The following is a 26,269-nucleotide window of genomic DNA, read 5'->3' as shown; positions in this document are numbered from 1 at the left end:
TTATGTTATTCTGATTTATACCATTAGGTATTTCCTGGGAATTATGGGAGCCCAGCATGCTACTCCTCTAGTGAGCCAATTTATGACTGACAGGAGAATCATAATTTATATGATCAGTACTTGAAAATCTATATTGTACTCAAGTCCCACAAAATAAAATTGTCAAAGGTCTTAATAAATAGAAAAAATTCTGAAAAATTAAGAATGTTTTCTTCCTTTTCCTTTTTCCCTTCTTCCACTAATATGACATAGACATTTCATAAGACTTTTTATGAGCCTGAGGGAAAGTTCTAAACTGATAAACCTATATTATTTTATCCCTACAATTGGTCTAACTTCAGTATAGACAGATAAACCAAGAAGTAAGATACTATTTGAAGAAGTGAGTTGCATCCTTAATATAAGATATTAATAAAAGCTATTATATGCACATATGAGGAAATGTGTCTTCTGGAACCTTGGTAAGACATGGGTAAAAGGATTGTTTAGAGACCCTGGGCAAGAAACTCTGCTCCTTTCCCCCAGGAAAGGGTGCTATGGACTGAACTGTGTCCTTCCAAAAACTACACGTTGAAGACCTAACCCACAATGTGGCAGTATCTCAAGACAGCACCTTTAAGAAGTAATTAAGGTTAAATGAGGTCATAAGGATGGGCCCTAATCCAATAGGATTAGCATCCCTATAAGAAGAGATGCCAGAGAGCTGGCACAGTCTCTTTCCCTTCCTCCCACTCCCTGTTTCTCTCTGCCATGAGAGGACACAGGGAGAAGGCAGCCATCTACAAGCCAGGAAGAGGGCCCTCCCCCCAAACCAAATCAGTTAACACTTTGTTTTTGGACTTCCCAGCCTCTAGAACTGTGAGAAATAAATGTCTATTGTTTAAGCCACCCAGTTTATGGTATTTTGTAATGACAGCCCAAGCAGATTGAGAAAGAGGGTATATTGCTTTGCTGATGTCGAGTCTGGGCCTTGAGTCAGGAGAACTCCATTGTTTATAAGCCCTCCTTTAAACAAAAGCCATAGATGGTATTATAGTACAGGATTAAAAGCCACAAAATTTTAGAATTATATTTATATTTTACATAATAGTTCCTTAAAACATTAATTTATTCATTCAACAAATATTTGTAGAGTCCTATTACATGCTAGGTAGGAATTATCCAACAGTGAACGAGACGCCGATTCCTATCTTCAAGGAGTTTATAGTCTCATTGGGGGATAAAATGTGTGAAATTCAAACTAGAATAGAGTTATAAATCCCAAGATGCAAATTTACCATGAGGTAAATGCAGGTAAATGCGCCTACTGGCGTTCACAGAAGGGGTACCTACGCCAGTGACTGGTGGTGGGCAAGGTGGGTAGGGAAGGCTTCTCTGAGGTCACCTCAAGTCAGTCAGGTAACGACAAGTGAGGAAGCCTTCCAGGGAGAGGGCATGCACATAGGCCCAGTTCCAAGAGGACCTGGTGTGTGTGTGTGGGGGGGGCAGGAGAAACTGCCAAGGAAGAGGCTAAAAATCAGAAGGGGTCTGTATACCAAGTTCGGAAGTTTGAATTTTATCCTATGCATGACAGAGAATCCTTAGGGTAAAATAATGACTTATTTTTAATGTATATAAGGAGGAACTTTAATGCCACTTCTATTTTTGCCACTCAGACGGGTTATATACAGTTTATGTTTCCTTTGATGTTAGTGGCAGTCCATAATGTATACTCATGGCTTTCTTTTGTGGCTTCAGATGAATAGCATGGCTTCTAGAACTCAATATATTGTCTTGTTAACTGTTCTAAATCCAGATACTATACATGCTTGATTATCAGCCACTCTCATCTTCAACAGTATATTTAATAACACAAATATAGCTTCCGAATTTCTTTCCTGGAAATTGCCAATGTTCTTGTTGGAAAACAACAAGCATGTTCTTAGAAAGTTCCATTTTCACTTCACATGAAGTAATGGGATATTATTTTGTTTATTAATCATCTCCAAATCCATTTTCATGGCCTTTCTAATAACTATTTGTGTTTGTAAAGATGAAGTGACTGGCAAAGTGACAAGCTGATGACTTCTATTTACCTAAGACTTGGTGATGTCTCAGCAGCTGCCAAAGTAACTTCACCTCTGCTGTACTGAAAGCATGATCTCACCTGTGACCCTGTGGCCTGTTACCTCTGGGGAGAGCTGCTTCTAACCTCATTTTATCTGAGTAGTCTGCGAGTAAGTCATGCTATATGATTGTCCCTTACAGGATAAGTTATGATTATCATTCATTTTATTTTTGCCTTCTAACTCACTTTCCTAATTCTGGGCTTTCAAAAGAACTTTCCCTAAGAATTTAAGGAAATGCAAGGTATAACCAGGGAGCACTTCGTAAGAAAAAAATTTATAAACTAGAGCAGACACCTATAGGCTACTTTCTCCATAAGCCACTTAGCGAAGGGGGGAAAAGGGACACCAAAAACAGGTATCTTTTAGCAAGTATCTTAGAAGTAGTTATGGTGGCTCACATCTGTAATCCTAGCATTTTTGGGAGGCTGAGGTGGGAGGATTGCTTGAGGTCAGGAGTTTGAGACCAGCCTGAGCAAGAGAATTTCTACTAAGGGTAGAAAAATTAGCTGAGCATCGTGGTGTGTGCCTGTGGTCACAGCTACTCGGGAGGCTGAGGCTGCAGAATCACTTGAGCCCAGGAGTTTGCAGCTGCAGTGAGTTATGATAACACCATGCATTCTACCCAGGGTGACAGAGGAAGACTGTCTCAAAAAAAAAAAAAAAAAAGTAGTTATCATCATGGATAAAATTCAAAATCCTCTCCCTTTAACTGGAGGAACTGGGGTGGAACACTGCTAAAATCACTTTCTCTCTGCCTAAGCTTCCCGAAGGAAAGGGAGGCCTGGGCACGTATTCAGATAATGACGCGGCTACAGTGTGGAGCAGTCTTGATTCTGATCGACTAGGATGGTTAGCAGGACAACGGGGGTGTCAGTAGTTTGGACATTGTGCAGAGTTCAGATTCTGGCATTCTAATATTAGACATTATATTATCCTCCCGACTTTTAAAAAAACCTACCCTTGGCCCTACAAGCCCTCTAGCTGCTGTTCCTTTCCACATCCAGACTTAAGGAGCTGCCGCAGGTCTCCCCACCATCACTGGCCTGCCGCACACCAGCATCTGCCCACTGCTTTGCAGGCTGCTTGTGCCCAGGTGCTGGCTGAGCTCTCTGCTGCCGCTTCCAGTGGACATTTTCCCCTTTCATCTGGTCTGGTTCTCTGCAGCATTTGGTAAAGTTAAGTGCTCCCTCCTTTTCGAAACTCTTACTTCTCTTGGACTTCAGGACCCTGTACTGAGCCTCCTATTTCGCAGACCACTCTGCTGGCACCTGCTGCCTCCAGGCCCCGTCCTGGCGCGTCCCCCTCCGTTCTGTGCTCTGTTCCTAGGCTGTTCACATAGTCCCATGGCTCTAAACAACATATATAAATTCTATGCTGATGACTCCAAAATTTAAATCTCCAATCCTCAATCTCAGAGAAGCAAATCCATCACCTATTTAACATTTTCACAGAGTCTCATTTAATATGAGCAAAAGAGAACTCCTGATTTTTTTCACTCCAAACTTGTTTCCCTCCTAGCTTTTCCCATTCAGTATTTCCACTCTACAGCTCAAGAAAGCTAGAAGTAATCCTGATCTATTTCCCAAACTGGTCCATCACCAAATGGAGAATTCCATCCATTTGGTTCTATCCTCACGGCAACCACTCTGGTGCAAACTGCCACCTAGTTCTTTCTCATCTCCCCTCGTCCACTTTGTCCTCTTCCACAGAGAAGCTGGAACAATCTTTTAAAAACATACCTTAGATTGTGTCATTCTTCAATAGCTTTCCACTGCACTTGGCACAAAATCCAAGCTCTTTCCACAGTCTCTATGGCTTTACATGCTCCGGCCTGTCTATGTCTCTGTCTTCATCTCATACTACTCTCTGCTGGTTTATGCTACACTGAGTCCCCCAGTTTCACTCAGTTCCTTGACCACACCAAACCTCTTCCCTCCTCAGAGATGCTCTCCCTCTGGTTCTCTGTATGGTTATCCTTCAGGTCTCAACTTAATGCCACCAGTGTAGGCAGGTCTTCCCTGACTACCCAATAGAACCATGGTTCCACTTCCTCCCCACCCATTTTTCTCTTTCAAGGTAGCCTGTCCACTTTTTTTCTTATAACACATGCATAATGCCTGGGTGTATATTAGGTGCTTGATAGATATTCAGTGACTAAATGAATAAAATGCCCTTTAGTATTTAATATTTCATTTTGCTATCTAAAATCATTTCTTTTTTAAAATTAGTCTAGGGGTTAGCCTTCTAACAACACTGAAAATATCTGCAATTTATCTTTTAAATTCAGATTTTTCTGAAATATTCAGATGCCAAGTATGGTTATAATTCAAATAATTTGTATATTTTATGAAAGAGCTATATTTCTTTTGAGATTTAGACTTAAAGTCTAGTGTTCTTACAGACGACATACCTGCGGATTCCTTTTGGTGTTTCTCCAATTATGAAGGTGGTCTCGTCTGTACGGTAGACTTTTTTCTTCTTCTGGCTTACAGGGTATGAGATGTAAAGAGGAGATGAAATACTTCCTTCACTTGGTTGCTGGCCTTTCATTGCATGTGTCAATGTATCTGCATTCACTTTTTCTTTGTGTGTCTGAAAAAAGGGAAGGAAATAAAAACTATGCCTGAAAAAAAGTCATTTTTGGTCAAATAAGGAGAATGTCTATTTCCCAATATTCTTTTTGATAAAGTAGGCCAACTGAAATCATTGCCAGATGATGTAAACCTAGATTTTAAAAAGATGATACAGAGAAAACTTATTTTTATATCTTAAAGATAATAAAGAAATATAAATAATATGATATTTCTATTTCAAGGCTGTGGGCACACTGATACGCATGCTGATATCTACTATCCCAAAGAAAGATAAAAATTAATGATGATACAAATGATGGCATAAAAATGGAATATTCAAAATTTTTAAATTCAATATTTTTTCTCAAAATTACCAAGCAGTCTTTCAGTTACTTAATTTTATATAAGCAGACAAATATAAAAAATAATCTTCATGTCATAATTAAATAAATAAACCGTTTTCATAAATATTACACTTTACCATTGGGTTACAACAATATTTAGTGATTTTAACATGTTAACTACAGTTGGTTGAATTATAGATAGAAACATACTTTACAGACTACAGGTTGCTTGCTTAACATACATTGTTACCAACAGTGGGTCAAGAAATAAATAATTTTAAACTATATTGTTCCAGTTTTCCCGACAAGATGGTATGGTGTGACTAGTGGAAAGTCTCCATCCCATCCCCAAAAGAGAAATACTGGATACAATTTAACAATAACAATGACAAAATTACACTTGAGCTCAAAAGTAAGGAAGCAGAGTCTCTATGTACCCAAAACAAAGAAGTAACATAGTGGTGGTGGAGTTTGAAGCTCAGTAGCCCTTAGGGGCAGGGTCTGAGTTACAGTCTACAGGACTCCATATGTAGAAGGGAGATGGAAATGATTTAACTCATTGCATTAAACAACAAAGAAACAAAAAACACAAGAGGAATAAAAAAGATATAAAATTTACACATTAAAGCTAGGAAAGCCCAAACCAGGGACATAGGCTAGAAATAGGCTACCTTCTTCTGACTCTAGATCTGTGGCCCCAACCACTGGGCCATGAACGGGTCCAGGTCCCATGGCCTGTTAGGAACTGGGCCACACAGCAGGAGGTGAGCAGCAGGCAAGTGAGCGAAGGTTCATCTGTGTTTACAGCCGCTCCCCATCGCTTGCATCACCACCTGAGCTGCACCTCCTGTTAGATCAGTTGCAGCATTAGATTCTCATAGGAGCACGAAGCTTACTGTAAACTGCGCATGTGAGGGATCTAGGTTTGCTCTCCTAATGAGAATCTGAGGTGGAGCTGAGGTGGTGATGCTAGTGCTGGGGAGCAGCTGCAAATACAGATTAACATTAGCACAGAGGTTTGACTGCATAATAAATGTAATATACATCCCAAACCATTTCCCCCGTCCCCCCGTCTGTGGAAAAATTGTCTTCCATGAAACTGGTCCCTGGTGCCAGAAAGGCTGGGGACCACTGCAATAGGATAAATCACTGGTGACAAAATGAAATACCAGCCTGTGCCATTTTGTGGAATCTGATTTTGCACTACCTGGTGGTATGGAAAGTCTAAGCTGAAAATCAACATAAAAAACTGGCCCAGAACCAGTGAAAACCATAGATTTCAATGAGGGGTGAATAAGAAAACATACCATTGGAAGATTTTCATAATTCAGAGTATGTTTGTGATTCCAATGTAGGGCGGAAAGAGGAATGCAGACAAAAATTATAAAGAACATATAAAAACCACCACCATGAAAGTAAGCATTTGTAACAAATATTGGAACTCAGAGAAATTATTGATAATAAAGCAATCTGAAAGAGACTTCAAATCAGTAGCATGTCCAGAAAGATAAAGGAAGGATAGAATGAATCTACCAGCCAAAATTGGGCATCATATAGGCAGGCAGATTTGAGAAAGGACCAAAGATAAACTTTATAAATGAAATATAGTTTTGAAATAAAAAATAGAGATAGAAATAAACTCAAAATATGGGTTAAGCAGCAGACTAAACAGCCCTATGATAGTTGATAAACTGGAAGAATAAAATTATTCCATATGTAGTACAGAGATATTTTTTAAAAAAAGAAAAGAGAAATTAAGAGACAGAAGACATGGCAGAAGACAAACTAAAATTTCTAAAATGCTAGAAGGAGAGAAAAGAGAAAATGGAAGAGATGATGGCAGAGAAGTGAAGAACGCAGGAATCCCAAAACTGAAACAGAAGAGAGAATCCCTAGTGGGACAAATGAAAATAAATCTATTTTGTTACATCACAGATAAAGTGTATACCTTAAAAACTACCAGAGAGAAAAGACAAGAAGATGTCCTACGAAGAAATGACAAACTAACATCAGACTTCTCATTAATATCATCAGAATAGATAATGGGATAATATCTTATTATTAACATGATTACTCTAGCCCTTTCTGACTCTGGGAGCATTATGAAGCTCACATTTTTGTATAGACACAGTTTTCTTCAATTAGCTTTATAAATTCTTCAGCAAAATTCAGCTTTTGCAACCATAGTTATCAGACTTGTGGAGCTTTAATTTATGCTAAATGTTTCACATTTAAAAATCTGATTCTTTTAGACAATAAAAGTAAAATCATTCTTCTCTCACATGGTTTTAATAGCTTATCTTTTATTTAAAAAAATCTATCTAGTTTCATATTTCTATTTTAGTAGGGGACTTCGATGTTTTAGTAAAACAAGGCTGTGAAACAAAATTTTATATGTAGTTTGGTTAAAGTAAAAGATTTTAGGAATCAATGTGCCTGCCTAGGCTCATTCTGAACAAAAGCCTACAGGTCAGATGTGTAAACTCTGAATAGGTTACAGGGCAGTGTACTATATTAGTTTCCTACTGCTGCCATAACAAACTACCACAAAATTAAGTGGCTTAAAACAATATAAATTTATTATCCTACATTTCTGTAGGTAAGAAGTATGACATGGGTCTCACTGAGCTGACATTAAGGTATTGGCAGGGCTGCCTTTCTTTTTGGAGCCTTTGGGGGAAAATCCATTTCCTTGCTTTTCCAGCTCCTCCTAGAGGCTGCCCGTAATGCTTGTCTTGTGGTCCCCTCAAAAGCTAACAGCCCTTCTTCCCTAGTCCCATCACTCTCTTACCACAGCCAGGAGAGGTTCTCTGCTTTTAATAAGTAAGATGGAGTCTCACTATGTTGCCCAGGCCTGTCTGAAATCCTGGGCTCAAGTGATCCTCTTGCCTCAGCCTCCCAAGTAGTGGGGACTATAGGTGCACACAACCACGCCCAGCCCTCCATTTCTTAAACAACACTTAAAAGTCAAAATTACTCCTTGATCCATGGGCTGCAGAATGGATGCCGTGTTAGCAGACATGAACGCAATATTAACCTCCTTGTACATCTCCATCAGAGCTCTGGGTGACTAGATGTGTTGTCAAAGAGCAGTAATATTTTAAAAGGAATATTTTTTTCTGAGCAGTAGGTCTCAACAGTAGACTTAAAATATTGAGTAAACCATGCTGTAAAACAGACGTGCTGTTATCTAGACTTGGTTGTTCCATTTATATAGCACAGGCAGAGTAGATTCAGCATAATCCTTAAAGGGCACTCAGATCGTTGAAATGGTAAATGAGCAGTGGCTTCCATTTAAAGTCACCAGCTGCATTAACCCTTAACAAGAGAGTCAGCATGTTCTTTGAAGCTCTGAAGCCTGGCATTGACTTTTCTCTAGCTATGGAAGTCTTAGATGATCTTCTTCCAATATATAAGGCTATTTTGTCTACACTGAAAATCTGTTGTTTAATGTAGCCACCGTCATCAATTACCTTAGCTATTAACAGATCTTTTGGATAACTTGCTATATATTCTATATCAGCACTTGCTGCTTCACCTTGTACTTTTATGTTATGGAGATGGCTTCTTCCCTTAAACTTCATGGACCACCTTCTGCTATCTTCAAACTTTTCTTCTGCTGCTTCCTCACCTCTCTCAGCCTTCACAGAATTGAAGAGAGTTAGGGCCTTGCTTTGGATTAGGCTTTGTCTTAAGGGAATGTTGCGGCTGGTTTGATCTTCTATCCAGACCACTTAAAGTTTCTCTACATCAGTAATAAGGTTGTTTTGCTTTTTTATCATTTGTGTGTTCACTGGAGTAGTACTTTTAACTTTGCATTGATAATTTGGCGGTTTGGCTTAAGAGGCCTAGTTTTTGGCCTGTCTTGGCTTCCAACATGCCTTTCCTTGATCCATGGGCTGCAGAATGGATCACAGAGCTTAATCACTTCTAGCTCTTGATTTAAAGTAAGAGACATAAGACTCTTCCTTTCACTTGAACACTTAATGCCATTGTAGTTATTAATTGGCCCAATTCCAATATTGTTGTGGCTCAGTGAATAGGGAGGCTCGAGGAGAGGGAGAGATAGAAACGGCCAAGCAATGGAGTAGTCAGACACATGGCCTTTCTCGACTAAGTTTGCTGTCTTACATGGGTGTGGCTGGTGCCCCCGAACAATTATAATAGTAATGTCAAAGATCACGGATCAGAGATCACCATAACAGATATCAGAATGAAAAAATTTGAAATATTATAAGAATTACCAAAATGTGACACAGACATGAAATGAACACATGCTGTTGGTAATAAATTGGTGCCAACAGACTTGCTCGAAGCAGGGTTGCCACAAACCTTCATTTCTAAAAAACAAAATATCTGCAAAGTACAATAAAATGAGGTATGCCTATACATAAGGATTATAGTACACAGGAGGACACCTTTGTAGGGAAAAATTTCTTCATCCAGAGTAGCCAAAATGAATCCACCCTAGATCTGTAATTCTGTAGAGAATTACTTCTTCCTGTAAAGTTTTAGATTTACATTGGTTATAGCAGAAAAGTTCCTTATCTTCATTTAGATCAGTAGTATGAAACATTCAAATGAACTCTCATAATAAATACATTTTCTTTTTCCTTTGAACCAAAAGTGCATTCTCTGCATTTCATGGCATTAGCTCTAAGCCAAGATGCACTATTTTCATTGAAACAACAGTTATTTGTTGAAAGGCTCAACTGCAAAAAGTAGGTTATAGATTTTTAATATGAAAGGGTAAGAAAAACAAAACTGAAGAAATTTGTAGACAGCGATTTTGACATCAGTATACTTAGAAAAGAGAAGAGTCCTCCTACCTCACAGCCATATGATTACATTAGCATTTTTCTATTTACTTGGCTACATGTGGAATTTATCCTTACATAGTAGGAGGCTGTACTGGAATAGTTCAGAAACTGTTTAAGAAAAATGAAACCCTATTTCTATTAACATTTTTGAAGTAAAAAATAATTCTGAAAGTACATTACTAAAGAACTGTAGAGGGCATCTAGGTAGGAATAGCAAGGAAATGAGAAAAGTTGATGGGGATGAAGTTTTCCCATACCCATCAACTTGTAACAAATGGGGGGCAACAAACCTGACCATCCAGGAGAGAGAGTTTTAAAAGCAATCATGAACAGCCTCTAGTTCCCATTTTGGCAGGAGAAGTACTATGGGTAAGCTCTGCCATCTTTCTACACCTCCTGGGGCTAATTCCTGGAGACAATCTGCAGCCAGTGCAGGTAATGCTGACTCCTTCTCCCCTGCTCACCTGTACCCTCAAGGTGCAGAAGATGCCTGGAGGAGGGTGGTGCACAATGGAGCAGAACAGCTAGCCTGTCCAGGCTAGATTACCAGGAATTAGTGAAATCTTTTATTAAGTAAGTTTGGAATGGTTCTGTCTACTGAGCAGGTTTTTCCCACATCAGAACAAACAGCGATGTATATTTAAAAGCAACATTGACTGTTTTTTCCATAACCAAATGATTACGCTTGATGAGTCTATGAGAAAACTGGAAACAGGGAGGAGATTTTCAAAGGAATTGGAAGGTCCTGATGGCTCTGACCCACTGAGAAGCCTGAGTGGAAGCTTAATTAAAAGTTCTAATTCTAAGGTCACTGAGGGGTCTGCTCATCCCTGGACAGCTCTTTGGTCTACACCTAGTTCCTGAGAATAGCACAGAGCTTAAAAAGACACTCTAAGGTTACCACACATGGGCACACCATATAGCCATGAGTCCTCACATCAGATCACGCCAACTCTGCCATAAAGCCTAAAAATCCAAGTGCTCTTTCATTTTCCTTCTTCACTGAGCTTTAAACAGGGAAGTCTGAGAGGCAGCAATGCTTTTGTTTACACATCTGTTCAAACAAAAGATTAAAAAAGAAATCTCTTTGGGTAAGGGCCAAACCCTGTAAACACATAAAAAGTCATAAACTTGCTTGTCTTTGCAAAGCAAGGAATCAGGAGTACTATAAAAACATAGCACACTAAAAACAAATTCATTCAAATGACACCTCAGAGTCTAACACGACAAAAACTTTTAAGGATCTTTGCACAGGTATGAAAATGCTCAAAGTAATCTTTCAAAGTTTCTGCCTGGAGACAGAAAATGTTACTGTAAATGCAGTTTTCCATTACTCAACAAAAACCTGAGGCAACTATGAGCTACCCCTGAATTGTCTTAACTCACCATCTGGAGAAAAGCCAGCTGGTTAGAGGACCCACCACAAACATAACTTAAGTCAAAATTTCTGCGTATGTTCAAAAATGATATCCAAATCTGAAAAAACAAACACTTAGATTCAAACCCGAAACCTTTTCTGGGGGGAGAGGGAGATAAAATGTATAACTATGGCTACATGTTCCTCCTGGACGGAGTAATAGTTATAAACCCGCTAAACTTTTCCAATAGCACTTTGCTTTCTGAATGAGCCACAAAAGGACAACTTTTTATTGGCTGTTTTGAGCCTATTTTTTATCTACAATAATGGAAGTGTCTCTTCAAATAAACACAAAATGAATTAAATCTGAGAGAAGAAAACTGGAAATTCAGCATCACTTCGATGGGTGACTCATTGCCCAAGAGACCCACCTGTCTAAAATGGCGCAAAGTGACAGCACTGGGAGAGCAGGTGAGTGCCTCGGGGCACATGCTACACACAGAAACACATGAACTCCATCTCCCTGTGGTCTGTTGGCCTGAAGGCTCTGCCATTCATAGCCATAGTGGTCAACCTGTGGGAAAGGGCCAGGTGAGACCATGGCAAATTCCTTCACCAAAGCCTGCAGACGTGTAATGGGGAATTTTTGCTAATACCCTCAGTCCTCCGTGGGAGGGTGGTCAGGAAATTCCCTTTAATACCTCCTATAGACAAAGGCCAGGGCGGGTTCCCAGGCCTTTCCAGGTAGTGGTCTGAGCACTGGACCCAGTGCCACAGGCCCTGCAGCCCAGGCCTTACTCGGCTGCTTACTGTGTAAACTTGAGGAAGTTTTGTACTTTTCTGAGCCTCATTATCTGGGGGATAATGAAGGATTTGGGGATTGGGATCTAGGGGATAGGGGATTTGTGTCTGGGACTCCTACCAGCCCCTATTTCATATTTAAAATGCACAATTCTACCAGTCTTTATGGTCTCCAGTAAGTAGTCATGCTAGGTCCATAGCATCTTGTAGCCCTGACCTCAATTTCAAATCTTTATATGTATTACTATAATATTTTCTCTAAAGACTACTTGAAGACCTCATATGAAATAATACCTGTTATATGAAAAGATTACAGAAGAGTAGTGCTGGCAGAAAAAAAAACAAAACAAAACAAAAAAAAAAAACAACCCAAGAAAGCCTTTCTTGGCAGGCACCCAGTCTTGCCTATGTCTTCCAGGCTAGCTTTGGTGCCTCACTCCCTCCTCCATGGCCTCCAGCTGGGCCACTTAGTCTGACTGGGTTACAAGGCCACCAATGGCTTTGCAGTGTCTGGGGAAGAACATTTCGCACACCATACTACAAACACTAGACGTCACAACTAGTTGTGAGGATTGATGCACTGAAATCTGTGAACAATTCCCCATTTTTAGTAACTTAGAGTGGACTCCCATAATCATGTCATTTTCACTCTCTTCCATTCTGATTTGCTTTCTTTAGTTATGCATGAGAGGAAGTTACATGTTCACGCAGAGGAAGCCCAATGGAAGATGTCCTGCTGGAGCTGAATGTAATGATCGGCTGATTCTTTTCATATGATCTAAGACAGCAGTTCTGAAGCTTTTTAGTTTTGAGATCCTTTTACACCTTAAAAATTATTAAAGACCTCAAAGAGCTTCTGTTTATGTGGGTTACACCTGTTGAAAATTTAAAGTCTTTATTATTTCACTAAAAATAACAATAAGCCCAATATGTGTTAACATAAATAACTTTTTACAACAAAAAGTAACTATATTTTCTACAACAAAACCAAAAAAATTAGCAAGAAGAGTGGGTATGTTTTACATTTTTGCAAATGTCTTTAATATCTGGCTTAATAAAAGACAGCTGAATTCTCCTGTTTCTGCATTCAATCTGGTGTGACAGGTTGTTTTAGTTGAAGCATATGAAAAAAACTGGGCTCACAGAGATATGTAGTTAGAAAAGGCAAAAATATTTTAATAGCCTTTTCAGATAATTATGGATTTTCTTTATTGGTACTATGCCAAAACTCAAGGTTAATTTTATGAAAAATTAAAAACCTATCAGTAAAATTTTTATATTGTTAAAATTAAATTCATTGGCAAATCTTGTACTTTGGGTGAATCTTTTTCCTATGCATGATTTTTAATATCATTCACTGGTTATTTAGAAAATATTGATTAATAGAGATATGCAGATCTTAAAAATATGAACACATTTACAGAATGTTAGAAAATCATTTTGGTTATTACCAGAAAAATCTTTACGTATTGGGAAGGTATCAATGTCATGGCAGCAGACAGAAGCTTTTCAGTATTTTAATTTTTACTTGAAAGCTTTAATTTTATCACAGGCAACAAGTACTGTCTATTGTTTTCCTTGAAGTGATACGGTCACTAGGTTCATTTTTGAGAAAGTACCAAATACTCAAGTCTGAACAATCACAGTTTGTCAGTCATTCTTACATGCACAAATGGTGTTCTGTAAAAAAGTAGCTAGTTCAGTTTGCAGCTCTAACAATTGTACATGTTCCTTACGGACATTTCCCATTTCACCATATAGAATATAAAAAAGATGGGCATTAAAGGGTTGAGATTTGCTAAAATTAATTTTTACTGCCTTATCAAGGATATTCATAACAGAAACTACTTTTCTTTTTCTGCAAGTATATGGTGGTAAAGAATCCAATAACTACTAGTCTGCCTGATTCATGCTAAGCTGTCAGCAGTTTTCCCACTATTGGTTTTGTACCAATGTTGCACAAGGTACTTAATATTATTCTGTAAATAGTTATGACTTTGCAGACCCCCCCCCGAAAGGGTCTTGGATATCCTAGAGGCCCATGGACCACACTTTGAGACACTAGTTTTATGATAAACTGGCCTTCATGCAACACAACTCCATGTTGGGAAATCTGACCATGATGATCAATACTGGGTTTGGGCTTCACTCAGCTTTATGTCCATGCATATGAAATAGTTCCCTTCCTATTGAGTGAAAACAGAATAGTCTTCCTGTCTGGAATAATGATTATATCTACCTGCGCTAGCCTGGCTCTTGGCCTTCCTCACCATGGAATGTTTAGACATTCGGCACATCTTGAGAATTACCCCTCGGAGTATAAACTCTAACATCTTAGTCTACTCAGGTCAGTTTAACATTTATTGATTATTTCCCTGAATGCAAGGCCCTTCATGATTTTTCCCAACCTCCTATGCAGCCTTACTGCTCTCTGTTGTCCAATATAAGCCTGCCTGGTCAGGCCAGTCTTCTCCCTATCTGCCAAACACATCGTCACATTCATTTCAGCGTCCAAATTTCCTTAATCTGGTTTCTTGCCCAGCACTGTCTTACCCAGGCTTGAAGGTCCAGCTGCAGGAGACTTCCTTACATACTTGTTCTCACATTATTATTTCAATTTCTCATTTGATAGCTTTATTACATAAGTGGAATCTACCTTGATTTTAAGATGTTATATAATCACACACATCAAATGAAACCAAGTAGCAAAAGACCCTAATTTCAGCTACCAAAGGTATACAAAAAAATTGAGGGAATCTCTTTGAATAGGTAGAGTCCCCATACTATTTGAAACTATTTTGATTGTTTAGGTCTTATCTATTTAACTGGATCATATACTCCTCTAATCCAGAGATCATGTATTTCTTTTTTTAACTAAGCCCTCAGTCATATACCCTACAGATAAATGTTTGTTGGATGAGTACAAATTTACACACATATAACACAATTGTGATATTTGTGAAATATATATTTGGTCTTCATCTCAGTTTTTTGGCATACAACTGCTAAAATGCTTGGAATCTCCAAAGTAATGTCTTTTTGTATGCTAATGAGTTGACTGATGACTGGCAATCCCTGTGCAGCTTCAGGATGGGGCTGATCACCTGAAAGACCAAGGCAGGATTAGAAGCTTGGGACTTTTAACCCCACACCCCAACCTCCAGGAAGGGGAGAAGGGATGAAGGTAAAGTTGATCACCAATGGTCAGTGGTTTAGTCAATCATGCCTTTGTAATAAGGCTTTTATAAATGCCCAAAAGGACAGGATTCGGAGAGCTTAGAGATAGCTGAATACATGGAGGTAAGTTACTGGAGGGTGGCTGCCTACGGAGGGTGGAGAAGCTTTGCATCCCTTCCCATACCTCACCCTATGCATCTCTTCATCTACATCCTTTGTAATAAATCAGTAAATGTAAGCAAGGTCTCCCTGAGTTCTGTGAACTGCTATAGCAAATTAAGCAAACCTGAGCAGGGAGTCATGGGAACCCTGATATATAGTCAGTTGGTCAGAAGCACAGGTAAAATCACCTGGGGCTTGTGGTTGGCGTCAGAAGTCGGAGGGTGGAGGACAGTCTTGGGGACTGAGCCCTTACCCTGTGGGATCTGATGCTGTCTCCAGGTAGACGGTGTCAGAACTGAACTGGAGGACACCCAGCTGGTGTCTGCTGAAGAACTGATTGCTTACTGGTGTGTGGGAACCCACCCACACATCTTCTCCTGAGTTATTGTTGTGGGGTGAGAGCAGAGGAAGAAGTTTATTTTTCCATTCAAAGTTAATGAGGAAAAATTAATTCTAGGAAAAATTAATTCTGGGGAGACATTTACCAAAAAATTTTTATGAACAAGGTAAAAACTTCTTGCTGTTAAGGCATTCATTATTTCGCCCACAACAGGATAGCCTTAAACACAAATAAAATACTAGAATATGACTTTCCAATTTATTTGGAAGCAATTAATGCTAAATAGTCATGAAAATTATTTATAGATAAATTGAAATCTGATTCTGATAGTAAATAATTTGGCTACAAGATGGCTGACAGCTCTAAAATAAAACACCAACTTACCAACAACCTTGCTGTGAAAGCTGTGAGAAAGATTCTGATTATGTTAAAGGGGATATTATGTTCATCAGAAAATTTATAATAATATCATGAATTCCAGTTTAGACATATTTATCCTGTCTAATGCCTACCTATCATGTGAGATTTATGCTTATACTATTAAATTAGAGTAATTCTTCACATTTCATTTATAGAATCTCTTTGAGATTTTATTTAATGTCCACTAGCAATTAAACTAAAACCAGTAAGCTCTAACTGAATACCTATGTACCAGGTAGTATTCTAGGTCCTTGGAAAAAGAAGGTAGACTAAGATTCGGTTCCTAACACAAAAGAGACTCACAGTCTAACCCTGGCAACAGTGGCAGACACTGCAGATGGCCTACCCAATAGTCACTGCCTCTTTGAATTGTCCTACCAAAACTGTGGTTCTCTTAGAAATGTGCTTGGGGGAGGTGGACTGCTCTCTCAGTTTTAGGGTGATGAACTGAGATGAGTCAAGCCAATCATGTTCTTACGGAAAGATTTTGTTCCCCAATAAAAGGAGAAAAATATGTGAAAAGAATCACACCTTCTTAGGATACATTTGTGTGAAGAAATGAGTTCTTGAGTTGCAGTAGTCATCTGGCAACATGAGGCAAAAGGCCTAAGGACTAAAAGCTAACCTACTAAGGATAAGCAGGTGGAAAATGAAAGAGTCTGAATCCTTATGATGTCACTGAGCTCTAGCACCAACCCTGAAAATGCCTCCTTCCAGACTTGCTGTCATGTGACTTAGTCCAATGACCTATTGTATAGATGGTTATTATATTTCTTGCTGCTGAAAGCATCTTGTAGATATACATAGAGAATTGCCAAATACAATGTGATAACTGCTATGGCAGATGCACACATATACAAGTAAAAAGAAAGGAAAAAATGTATACTCTTTGGAGAAGACTTGGGGCAGATAATACAAGGGGTAGGATTTTTATCCACAGACACAGGTGAAAAGGAATTTTATACAAAAGAACCACAGGAGCAAAGGCATGGAAGGGTAAAAGTGTATTTGGAGAATAGTTCATAATCTGAAGGCTGTCCAGGAAGAGCCTGTTCATCTTTGTATCACCAGTGTTTAGCACAGTGCCTGGTACTTAATCATCCTGAATAAGTGAGTGTCTTGGAATGAGACTAGAAAATCAGGCTAGGGCCAAACTGAGATAGGTCTCATGTGCCATGGAAAGGACACAATGAGACATTTCACAGAGCTTTGGAAGCCACAAAGTGACTTTAGATTTATTATTGCTAGATGAAGCTGCATGGGTGGAAATAGATTTCTGATACCATTCTTCAAGTTCTGCTGTCTTGAGTAGGTTTCTTATACCAGTGCTATGGCCCACAGATGACAAATAATGAATGAAGATGGAGAACACTAGTATTTATGCTGCTAAAACATGACGAATTACATTACCTGCTAGTATATCTACTCTCACATTAACTCATGGGGCTAAGAGTTGAGGAGCTTTAACTTGTGGAAATGGCTATAGGGATCTGCCTTATGTAGTACTTTCAGAAAGAATCATCAACCACAAACATTTTCTGAACAAATACACATAAGGTAAGTAACAATAATGAGGTGCACACTGCATCTACAATGATGACTGTCATAGAGAATGGGTGCTAAGGGACCTTGAAATAGTGTGATCCCTGAAGACTGAGGCTTTAAGGAGGAAATGGAACTTGAACTGGATCCAACTAGAGTGGAGGATCAGATAGTAGATGTTATGCTTGGAGGTGTCGGCTAACTAAATCCATTGAGGACCATGGATTTGTTCTCAGGCAAACCTGAGAACACTTCTCACTCAGATTAGGAGGGATCTTTCCCCCGGCTGATTTAAATATATTCAGTGGTAACTCTGAACAGGGAAAACAATGAAAGTTGTTCATGGAAAAGATCATTTAAACCACTTAAAAATTCTTAGAATGGAGTGGTGGGGTTCATTGTATTCTGACAACTGAAAACCTAACATTCCAAAAGTATTGATTCAGAAAGTATCAATTATATGTAAGTCATTACTTTAAGTTATCAACGGTGAATCAGACATATTTTGCTATTTGGAAGTTCAGAGTTTATTAGAAGAGAAAGATCGGTACTTCCATCACTATAATAACAATTTGAAAGGCATACTTTAGAATAAGAACAGGCCATATAAAATACTGCTGGATAAAGCAGAAAGAGTGTAAGAAGGATAGCTTACTTCTGAGGGAAGAACTAGAGTAGACTTTGTGGAAAAAATGGCACATTTGAGGTAGATCTTAAAAGGGAGAAAGATTTGGAGATAAGAAATGTAAGGCTAAAAGTTATTCCAGGCAGAGAAAAAGTAAACAAAATATCATGCCTTTGCCAAAATATCTTTGAAAAAGTAGATATTGCCAACAGTCTTGTTGCATTTATTGAGTCCACAGAGTTTATCTAAACCAAGACTTTTTTTAAAGAAAGGATGCATTCAATCCATCTGAATTTTTTGTCTAACTGCTAAAGTGAAGGTAATTCTTAACAGATTATCCAGGAAAGTTAAAAGACTGATTTGTCATATTGGGAATGTAAAACTAAAATCTCTAAAACAAAGCAGAGAGCAAAGGAACTGAGGTTGAAAAGCTCAGGAAAGACAGAAGGATACACAGACTTCAGGGATGTAAGCTGATGCCACTGCAGAGCCCTGGGGCCTGGGGGAAGTCACTTATCCTCACGTTGTTAACATTCAGTAAAATGAGATGCTTGGGTTAAACAGTCTCCAAGAACCCTTCAAATTCTGAAATACTATGATTCTCTTAACGTATGATTTTGCTTTATTCATCCTATAAAAATTCAGAATTCCTATGTGCAGAGGCAGGATTCTCAAATGACAAAGTAATAGGTGTTTCCATTAAGTGGCCATATCCAATTGATACAATGGTTTTCAAAGAGGGATGAAATATAATTTGAAAAGGGCTCTTAAGTGCCTAACAGTCTTTAGTTCACTAGGTGGAGTCACTCAGAGTTCAATGAGGCTTCTGTAACTAAACCTTTATATTGTTACATAAAAAGGCATTATTTGAACATATAATATTTTTTTAGTTATTTCATATTTAGAATCTTCCAACTATTTTCAGTGGAGAAATTGTTCAAGGAAGCCATTTCTATCTGATATACAACTGGAACAATGACCAACTAGGAGAAGAGTTAGAATCAAACTTCTTCCTAATAAGCAAAGATTATTTTTGTCAATCCAGTCCATTCACTTATAATTTCTTTCAAATACATTTTGATAGCATTTTCATGAAAAATCAGCCACAGTTCAAAGCAGCTTCTTAATCTATAAAATTAGAGGACTGGACTAGAGATCTTTTAAGGTATTCTAACATGTTATATTATTGGTACTATTAGCAACAAAAATAATAAGAGGTCATTGTACAAATTCAGAGGGAGTTTTACTCATCACCTCTACTGATAAGCAATAATCATAATTAAAATAAAAATTTATATTGAAAAATTATTTTGAATAATTTCAATCCCTTTTTTGCAAGGAGTTGAATGTGTTTTGAACATATCAGCTCATCAGTTACATTAGTCCATGAATCCTGGTCCCACCACGTGAGGAAGGATGCCACAGTTCTCATAGCCTCCAGCTGGAGGGGAAAAGTTATATATGTTTACAGTTAACATTGGATTCTCCCTCCTCTGACTAGGTAACAGGTATTCTTCACTCCAATGACATATTATCTTTCTGAATCAGAATGCTATCTACGATTAATCCTAGTTCTAGGCACAGAAGCACAAAATCCTTTCTCATGCCAATACTAGTTATATAATTTCATACATATACAATTTAAAAAATCTTGATCTCCACTAAAATTACTTGAAATAATAACTTTATGCTACAAATGCCATAAAATTAATATCTAGCTATAGGAAAAAAATGGTAAGATCATGAAAAATCCCACCCAGTAAGAGTTAATTCTATTACATGCTGAACCCATAAACCTTACTTACTGGACTACTTCATAAAACAGTCATTTGTGAACAATTACTTTAAACCATCATGCCAGTCATTATCCTGAAAAATAGGATAATGGAATGCTCTATCTCCCCAAAGTCTGCCCACTGTAAACAGTCCATCCCTCTTTGCTGACTCCAAAAGCTGTATAAACATACTACAATCAGACTCACTATAGCTTATAGAAATCCTTTCTTTAAGTAATCTACAAAATGCCAATCTAATGTAAATACAAGAAAGAGAAGTTTTTACTAACAAAACATTTTGTATTTACAGTATTCTGAACAGTGCTTAAACCTGCACTGGTTATATAAAAGGCACTACCCTAGTGCCACCTCCCAGCCCAGGCTGACAGCGTGCTTAGTTCTCTCATTTACACCACGCTGCAATAACATAAAGAAGGGTTTACTATTAATCCAGGTTTTACTACAAAGCGACCCGTTATTTCTCTGTCAAACACTAGCAAGAGTGCCAAGTGTCTGTCATCCAATTCAGGGGATTAAGTCTTCTTTTATAGTCTGATACTTGTACCAATTTATAAAAATACAGATATAGTTTCTTAGAGTTGGTCACAGTCTATATTTTGGCTTGGATTCAGGCAGCAGAGGTTGACTATGACAGCTGGCAGGAAACTGAGGGGAGAATACATCCTCCCCCTTCAGCCACCACATCCCAGTTGCCATAGTGATTAATCCTTAATTGAATGCTGTCTTTGTACATTTCTTTTCAGAAAACTTTAAGTAAATTTAAGTTGAAAACATGCAGTTGATTGAAAAAAAGGAGGCACCACATCACAAACAGGTATAGTGAAGTTTTGTGACATGCTTCCAAATAATAAAAGAACAAATTAACTCTAATAAAGGTATTATCAGTTCCTTCAAATGCTTAAAACATTTCTTTTTGGTATGAGCTTAAGCCTAAGTCCCAAAACTTTTCTCTCATTTTAACAGACATTTCATCTTTTAAAATGAGCTGGTTTTCAGAAATGGTTCTAAAATATCCAAGTATAATTTAAGGTAAAACATGTTCTTATTTTGCATATTATTTTACATAGTTCATATTATCAAATGACAAAGTATAAATAGATATTTATTTTAGGAGAGATAAGTTTTAATTTAGGACATCTGTAAAATATGTTATATAACTAAAAACTAATTTATAAAAGTATAAATTATAAGAAACCAAAGAAAACATCAAATATAGTAATTCAACCATTCTAATACATGGTTGAATTTGAAAAGTAGAGTCATAGTTTTTGTTATTTATCAATAATTACTGTACATCAAAAGGACTGAGAAACTGTGAAAGACCATAAGATTTCATCTAGGATTATGGTGTTCACTACTTCGCTTTCGTAAGTTTTCCATCTAACATTTACAATGTAATTTAATGCCTCTAACTCAGAGTCAACTATAATATTCCTTAGAAAGTAAAATACTGGCATATTGTAGCCACTGTTATTTGTGTATTGATTTCATACAAATAAATAGGGTTTGTTTTTCCTTAGAAAGTGAAAGTGGCACATCTGCGCTGGCTGCAGACATGTACCATGTGCACACACCTACACACCATCTTTTCAGACACAAGTAAAGTTCTTTAATAAAACTTTGATGACAGATATGAAGCACTCAGAAGAATTCTCAGTAATCAAAAAGATTCTGAATTTGAGCCCCAGATGAAAGATACTGTACTGTAGGTGGGAGGTCTAGGATTTTTGGAGACTACAGGTTTGTAGGTATTTTCTAACACTATGACTGAGTCTCTTGTTCTCGCTTCATTTTCCTTCCCCTCTGTTTATTCCTTTTTCTTCCCATAACTATTTTTAAATTCTTTCAAAACTGCAGATTTACTATTGCCACCCACCACCACATTACAGGCTGCAAAATCTCTTAGTGAGTGACATAAATATCTCTAACCAAAGATGATAGTGTGTTTCAATGATTTCCTCATTAAAGGTGTTGAAGTAATATTGGTCAGATACGATGAAATCAGTGATTGGGAACATTGTTTTCCTCAGGAATTCTGTGAAATGGCTTTGAAATGTTGGAATGGAATTTTATTGAATCAAGTACTGACTTAAAGAAGTCAGCTACTGAAATGAGTTGTACACTATTCTTGGCCTGCTAGCACTGGTGGCATGGGACTGGATCTCCTGCTTAGTGGCTTTAAAACTTCCCTAAATATTTTAGACCTACCATAATTTAGCTATTAAACAACAAATTTCTTCATCTTCCCTGAAAAGAGTCTATCTACTAAGCTGGTGTATGTGTGGGAGGGGAGATGAACGGCTTTGGAGAGTACATTGGAAATGCCAGGAGGTAGATACTCCAGTTCGTTTCCTAGTAAGAGACGCCCCTCACTCTGAAAATCACTGTGAAGAGACAAGGTTTCTGATGAGATTGTGCTGTCCAATGCAAAAATGTTGGGGCTGAAAAAGGTTAGAGGCAAAGTATATTTCCAGCATTTTCATTTTTACAACCTTCCTTAAGAAGGCTCCAAAGGGACAGTTAATTGCTTCTCTATCTAGGGGCTGCTTCTTAGGTCTATTTTTGCAGGAATTATGTGCTTATAAATGTCTTCTCTGAGAAACATTTAGATAAGCTAATGACCAATATCCAGTTAAATTATTTCATTAACATCCACTACAGAGGTTTGCCAAATTATGACTTTTCACATTAAAATTCGTTTGTTTGGAAAAGGATATGGTTAAAAAAAAAAGGCATGGTTTAAAGAAAAACACTCTAATTAAAAATTCATTAAAAGATTAATTAATATGTTTAAAAGATTCTAATATACTCTTTATCCTAATAAAGGAGATTTCTGGAAAACCCAATATATTTCTGTCTATTGTTTTCAGATGACACCTATAAGGTAGTCAATCTGTAGAAATACTGTGCATGGTGCTGGTTGAGAGATGGTGTATTTCTAGATCAAATGAGACTATCAAAAAGCAGCATTCTTGCGTCATGAAAGAATGCTTTCATGCATTGTATTTCAGCATTGCATCTGTGGATGACTACAACAAAAAATGCTAAAAAACACAGTCTTTCAGTCTGTTACTACATTTACACTAAGGACATTATAAGACAACTGACTGTTCACTAGACCATTCGGTGCTCCCATTTAAAACCCCAAGTGACAAGTTTTCTTCAATCTAAGTGCTAGGAAAAGCTTTGTTCCTCCTAGAAAAACTCATATGTTATTTTTTTCCCCTTAGGGACAACTATTTAACTCAGTGTTTCTCAGCAGGGTGTTATGGCATTTTGGGTAAAACAATTCTTTGCATGTGGAATTCATCCTCACACCCCGACCCAACCCCTGTCCAGGACAGTTATTTAATATCCTGAGCCTTCAGACATTGATGCTAGTTTGGCACTCAGTCATTGTGACCACACAAACTGTCAACACATATTTCCAAATGCACTAGTTGAGAAGTCACTTGATGGTTTACTTCTTTTGTTTTGTATACCAGGAAACTCAATCAAATTTGTGATCTTAATAAAATAGCTGGGTAGAACTTTATATCCTATAAATCTGCATTCTAAACTTTTTCCCAGTCTTGAACATCCAGTTTAACTTGTATTTTCTCTTGTCCTGAATTTCATTTTGTACTCAGTTTTATTGTTAAGATGAATCAAATCCTTTGTCCAACTAGGGGAGGTACAAATAAATTAAGATAACCTGAGAGTTCAGAGGGATTTTTTTTCTCCCCTTCATTCTTAAAAGTAGTATTAAGCTGAAACAAAATATACCTGTTACATACAGTATGCATTTTTAACTCTTATCCATAAAGTGATAGTAAAACTACTCCTCAGATACTTGGCTCTTAGAAACTAATAAAAATAGGCCAAAGAGAAGAAAATATTTTTTAAAACTTTTGGTGTGACTATGTATAAACAAAAAATATCACATTTATATATAGAATAATTCTATACAACAGAAATTTTATGTGGGAAGAGCACACAGGAAGTATTAGTTACTTTTAATACTATAAAAATTCTTTTGCTAAAAATATAGATTCTGTATGAAGCTAATTTTTGTGTATGTGTCTTCATTTTAGATGAAAAATTTTAGAGGAAATCTAATCACACACTGTTCCTTTTCCATATGAGCAGAAGTGGTTTCAGTTCTGATTTAACTGTATGACTTCCTCAGATTCCTCTTTATTTTGTGAGTACAGGTAAAATTTTATTGAGGGAAACTACTAAGCAATTCAACATTATTAGGCATTTAGATATAGATTTGTTGCTTAAACCAAAACATTTTCAGGGACTGCAGTTCCCAAATTGGTGTTTTGTTGTTTATACTTAAGAGATAAAAGCTAAAGATGATATTACCCTATGTTCTTCTTACCTTAGAAGTGCAAACAGCTATGTTAGCAGGCAGCTGGGAAAACTGCTTCAACTCAAATACATCACGTGCTGCCCATCGGCTCATGTGATTTTCAGCTTTGCTTGATCCAATCACATTCTGGTTTGAATGAATATAAGCCACTTCCTGAACACCATCTAGGAGGTAATTGATGTTTATTAAGTGATATATTGTTATGAAGAAATATGGTTCCGTGTATACTTTAAAAACTACTGGTATTACACTAAAAACACATTATACTTGCTTTATTTTTAACCCTCAAGAAAAACATTAAGTTTGCACATTAACATGACAATATTCTTTTGGAAAAAAACTGAAAAGAGGAAGTTCATATATGTTGGTCCAGGTTAACTTGGAAATGCCTTTTCCTTTTCATCAATATGAGAACTATTGAGTTTAGGTAACAATCTTTAGAAATGAAGGTTTGGGCCAAGAGAAACGTGATGGTTGAGGGTCCTCTCTATGAATCTGTTTTCTTTGTTAATTTGAAAAAAAAAAAAGTTGTTTATAAATTTAAAGAGCAGTGCTCACTTTATCTGTTCCTTTAAACATGTACTTGACTATAGTGATGGAATGGGAGCATGGGGTTTATGACCGGGGAGTTTCGTTTGGTTGGCTTTGCTCAGTTTTATTGTTTGTATTTTGCCTTTTTTGTACATATGCCTAGAGAATGTCAAGATGGGAGCTTTTTAGGAAATGAAAAAAATTAACTCATGGCTTTTATCTGAAAGAGGTTTAAAAAATGGCTACAATTTTTATTGCTTTGCTTCTAGGCACCTATAATTTATTTTTAAATTGTGGTCATAAAGAACTGAGGCCTGTAAAAGCTCCCTCAAACAGCTCTGGCAAAGAAGCTCAATTATGACCTTCAACACTTGTGCTGTTTCAGTCCTGAAGCTCTCTCAATCAGAAATTGCCAGTCGTGCAAATTCAAGATGTTGTTAAATACTATGACTAAAAGAGTAACTAGGATAACATTCTTCTTAAATTTCAAAACACCAGGCATTATTTACAGTACACAGTTTCAAAACCTTCAAAAGGATTCTTCTGGTAAAAAATTCACTAATTTTTCTTTATTTTGAAGACACATTTTATCCATAATCCAAAATAGCACAGTTCCACACTATTGATATCTTTTGCACAGTAAAAAAAAAAAAAAAAAAAGAAAAGAAAAGGAAAGAAAAGAAAAAAACCTCAGCTGATTATTTAAAAAATAATTTATGCAATAATTCCTCAAACCTAAACTTTAACTGTAGCACACAAACCAATGGATAATCCAGTACTTATTTACAATAGTGCCAAAATATATGTCATAATGAACTTTTAAATGAGAATACTAATAACCACAAAAGAATGCCTCATTTTCAAATAAGTCAAACACAATAAATAAGATTTCTATAGCAAAATATCCTTGCTTATATCTCAGCTTCTTTCAGATAGTATTTTTTCGGAATAAGTCAGACCCTTGTGAAGGCAACACAAACTCTTAAAATCACCAAACAGCTTCTGGGCAGGGGAAACAGTTTTTCCATCTCTTTAGATCCCTACATGAAAACAGACAGCAACTAGACAGGAAAACCAAAAGCCCATGGACAACATTTACAACAAAGTTAGATGACACAATACTCCCATGAGCTAAAGTGCAAGCAGGTGGGGACAATTGACAAGTAGCTACAAACTCCACATGGTATCAGGGTCTGTGTGAGGGAAAAGAGAAGCAATGGGTGGCATCTGACAGACCTGAGACCAGGAGACCCCAGATTAGCCAAGAGGCTTCACTGGACGGCACACTGGGCCAACCGGAGATGAGCAGCTGAACG

At 37.4% G+C, this 26,269-nt stretch overlaps 1 protein-coding gene across 1 annotated transcript in view; it reads right to left on the bottom strand.

Annotated features, from left to right (window-relative positions):
- ERCC6L2 (ERCC excision repair 6 like 2) overlaps window positions 1-26,269 on the bottom strand; it is a 118,365-nt gene that overhangs the window by 2,877 nt on the left and 89,219 nt on the right. The window contains exons 17-18 of the mRNA XM_020289244.2: window positions 24,432-24,586; window positions 4,519-4,700 (exon numbers count right to left, since the gene is read on the bottom strand). Coding sequence (XP_020144833.2) covers window positions 4,519-4,700; window positions 24,432-24,586 — 337 coding nt within the window. The remainder of the gene's footprint in view (window positions 1-4,518; window positions 4,701-24,431; window positions 24,587-26,269) is intronic.

This window comes from Microcebus murinus, chromosome 12, assembly GCF_040939455.1.
Source record: "Microcebus murinus isolate Inina chromosome 12, M.murinus_Inina_mat1.0, whole genome shotgun sequence".
Classification (NCBI taxonomy): domain Eukaryota; kingdom Metazoa; phylum Chordata; class Mammalia; order Primates; family Cheirogaleidae; genus Microcebus; species Microcebus murinus.
Note: the sequence above shows the minus strand (reverse complement) of the source record. Positions and strands in the feature narration are given on the sequence as shown.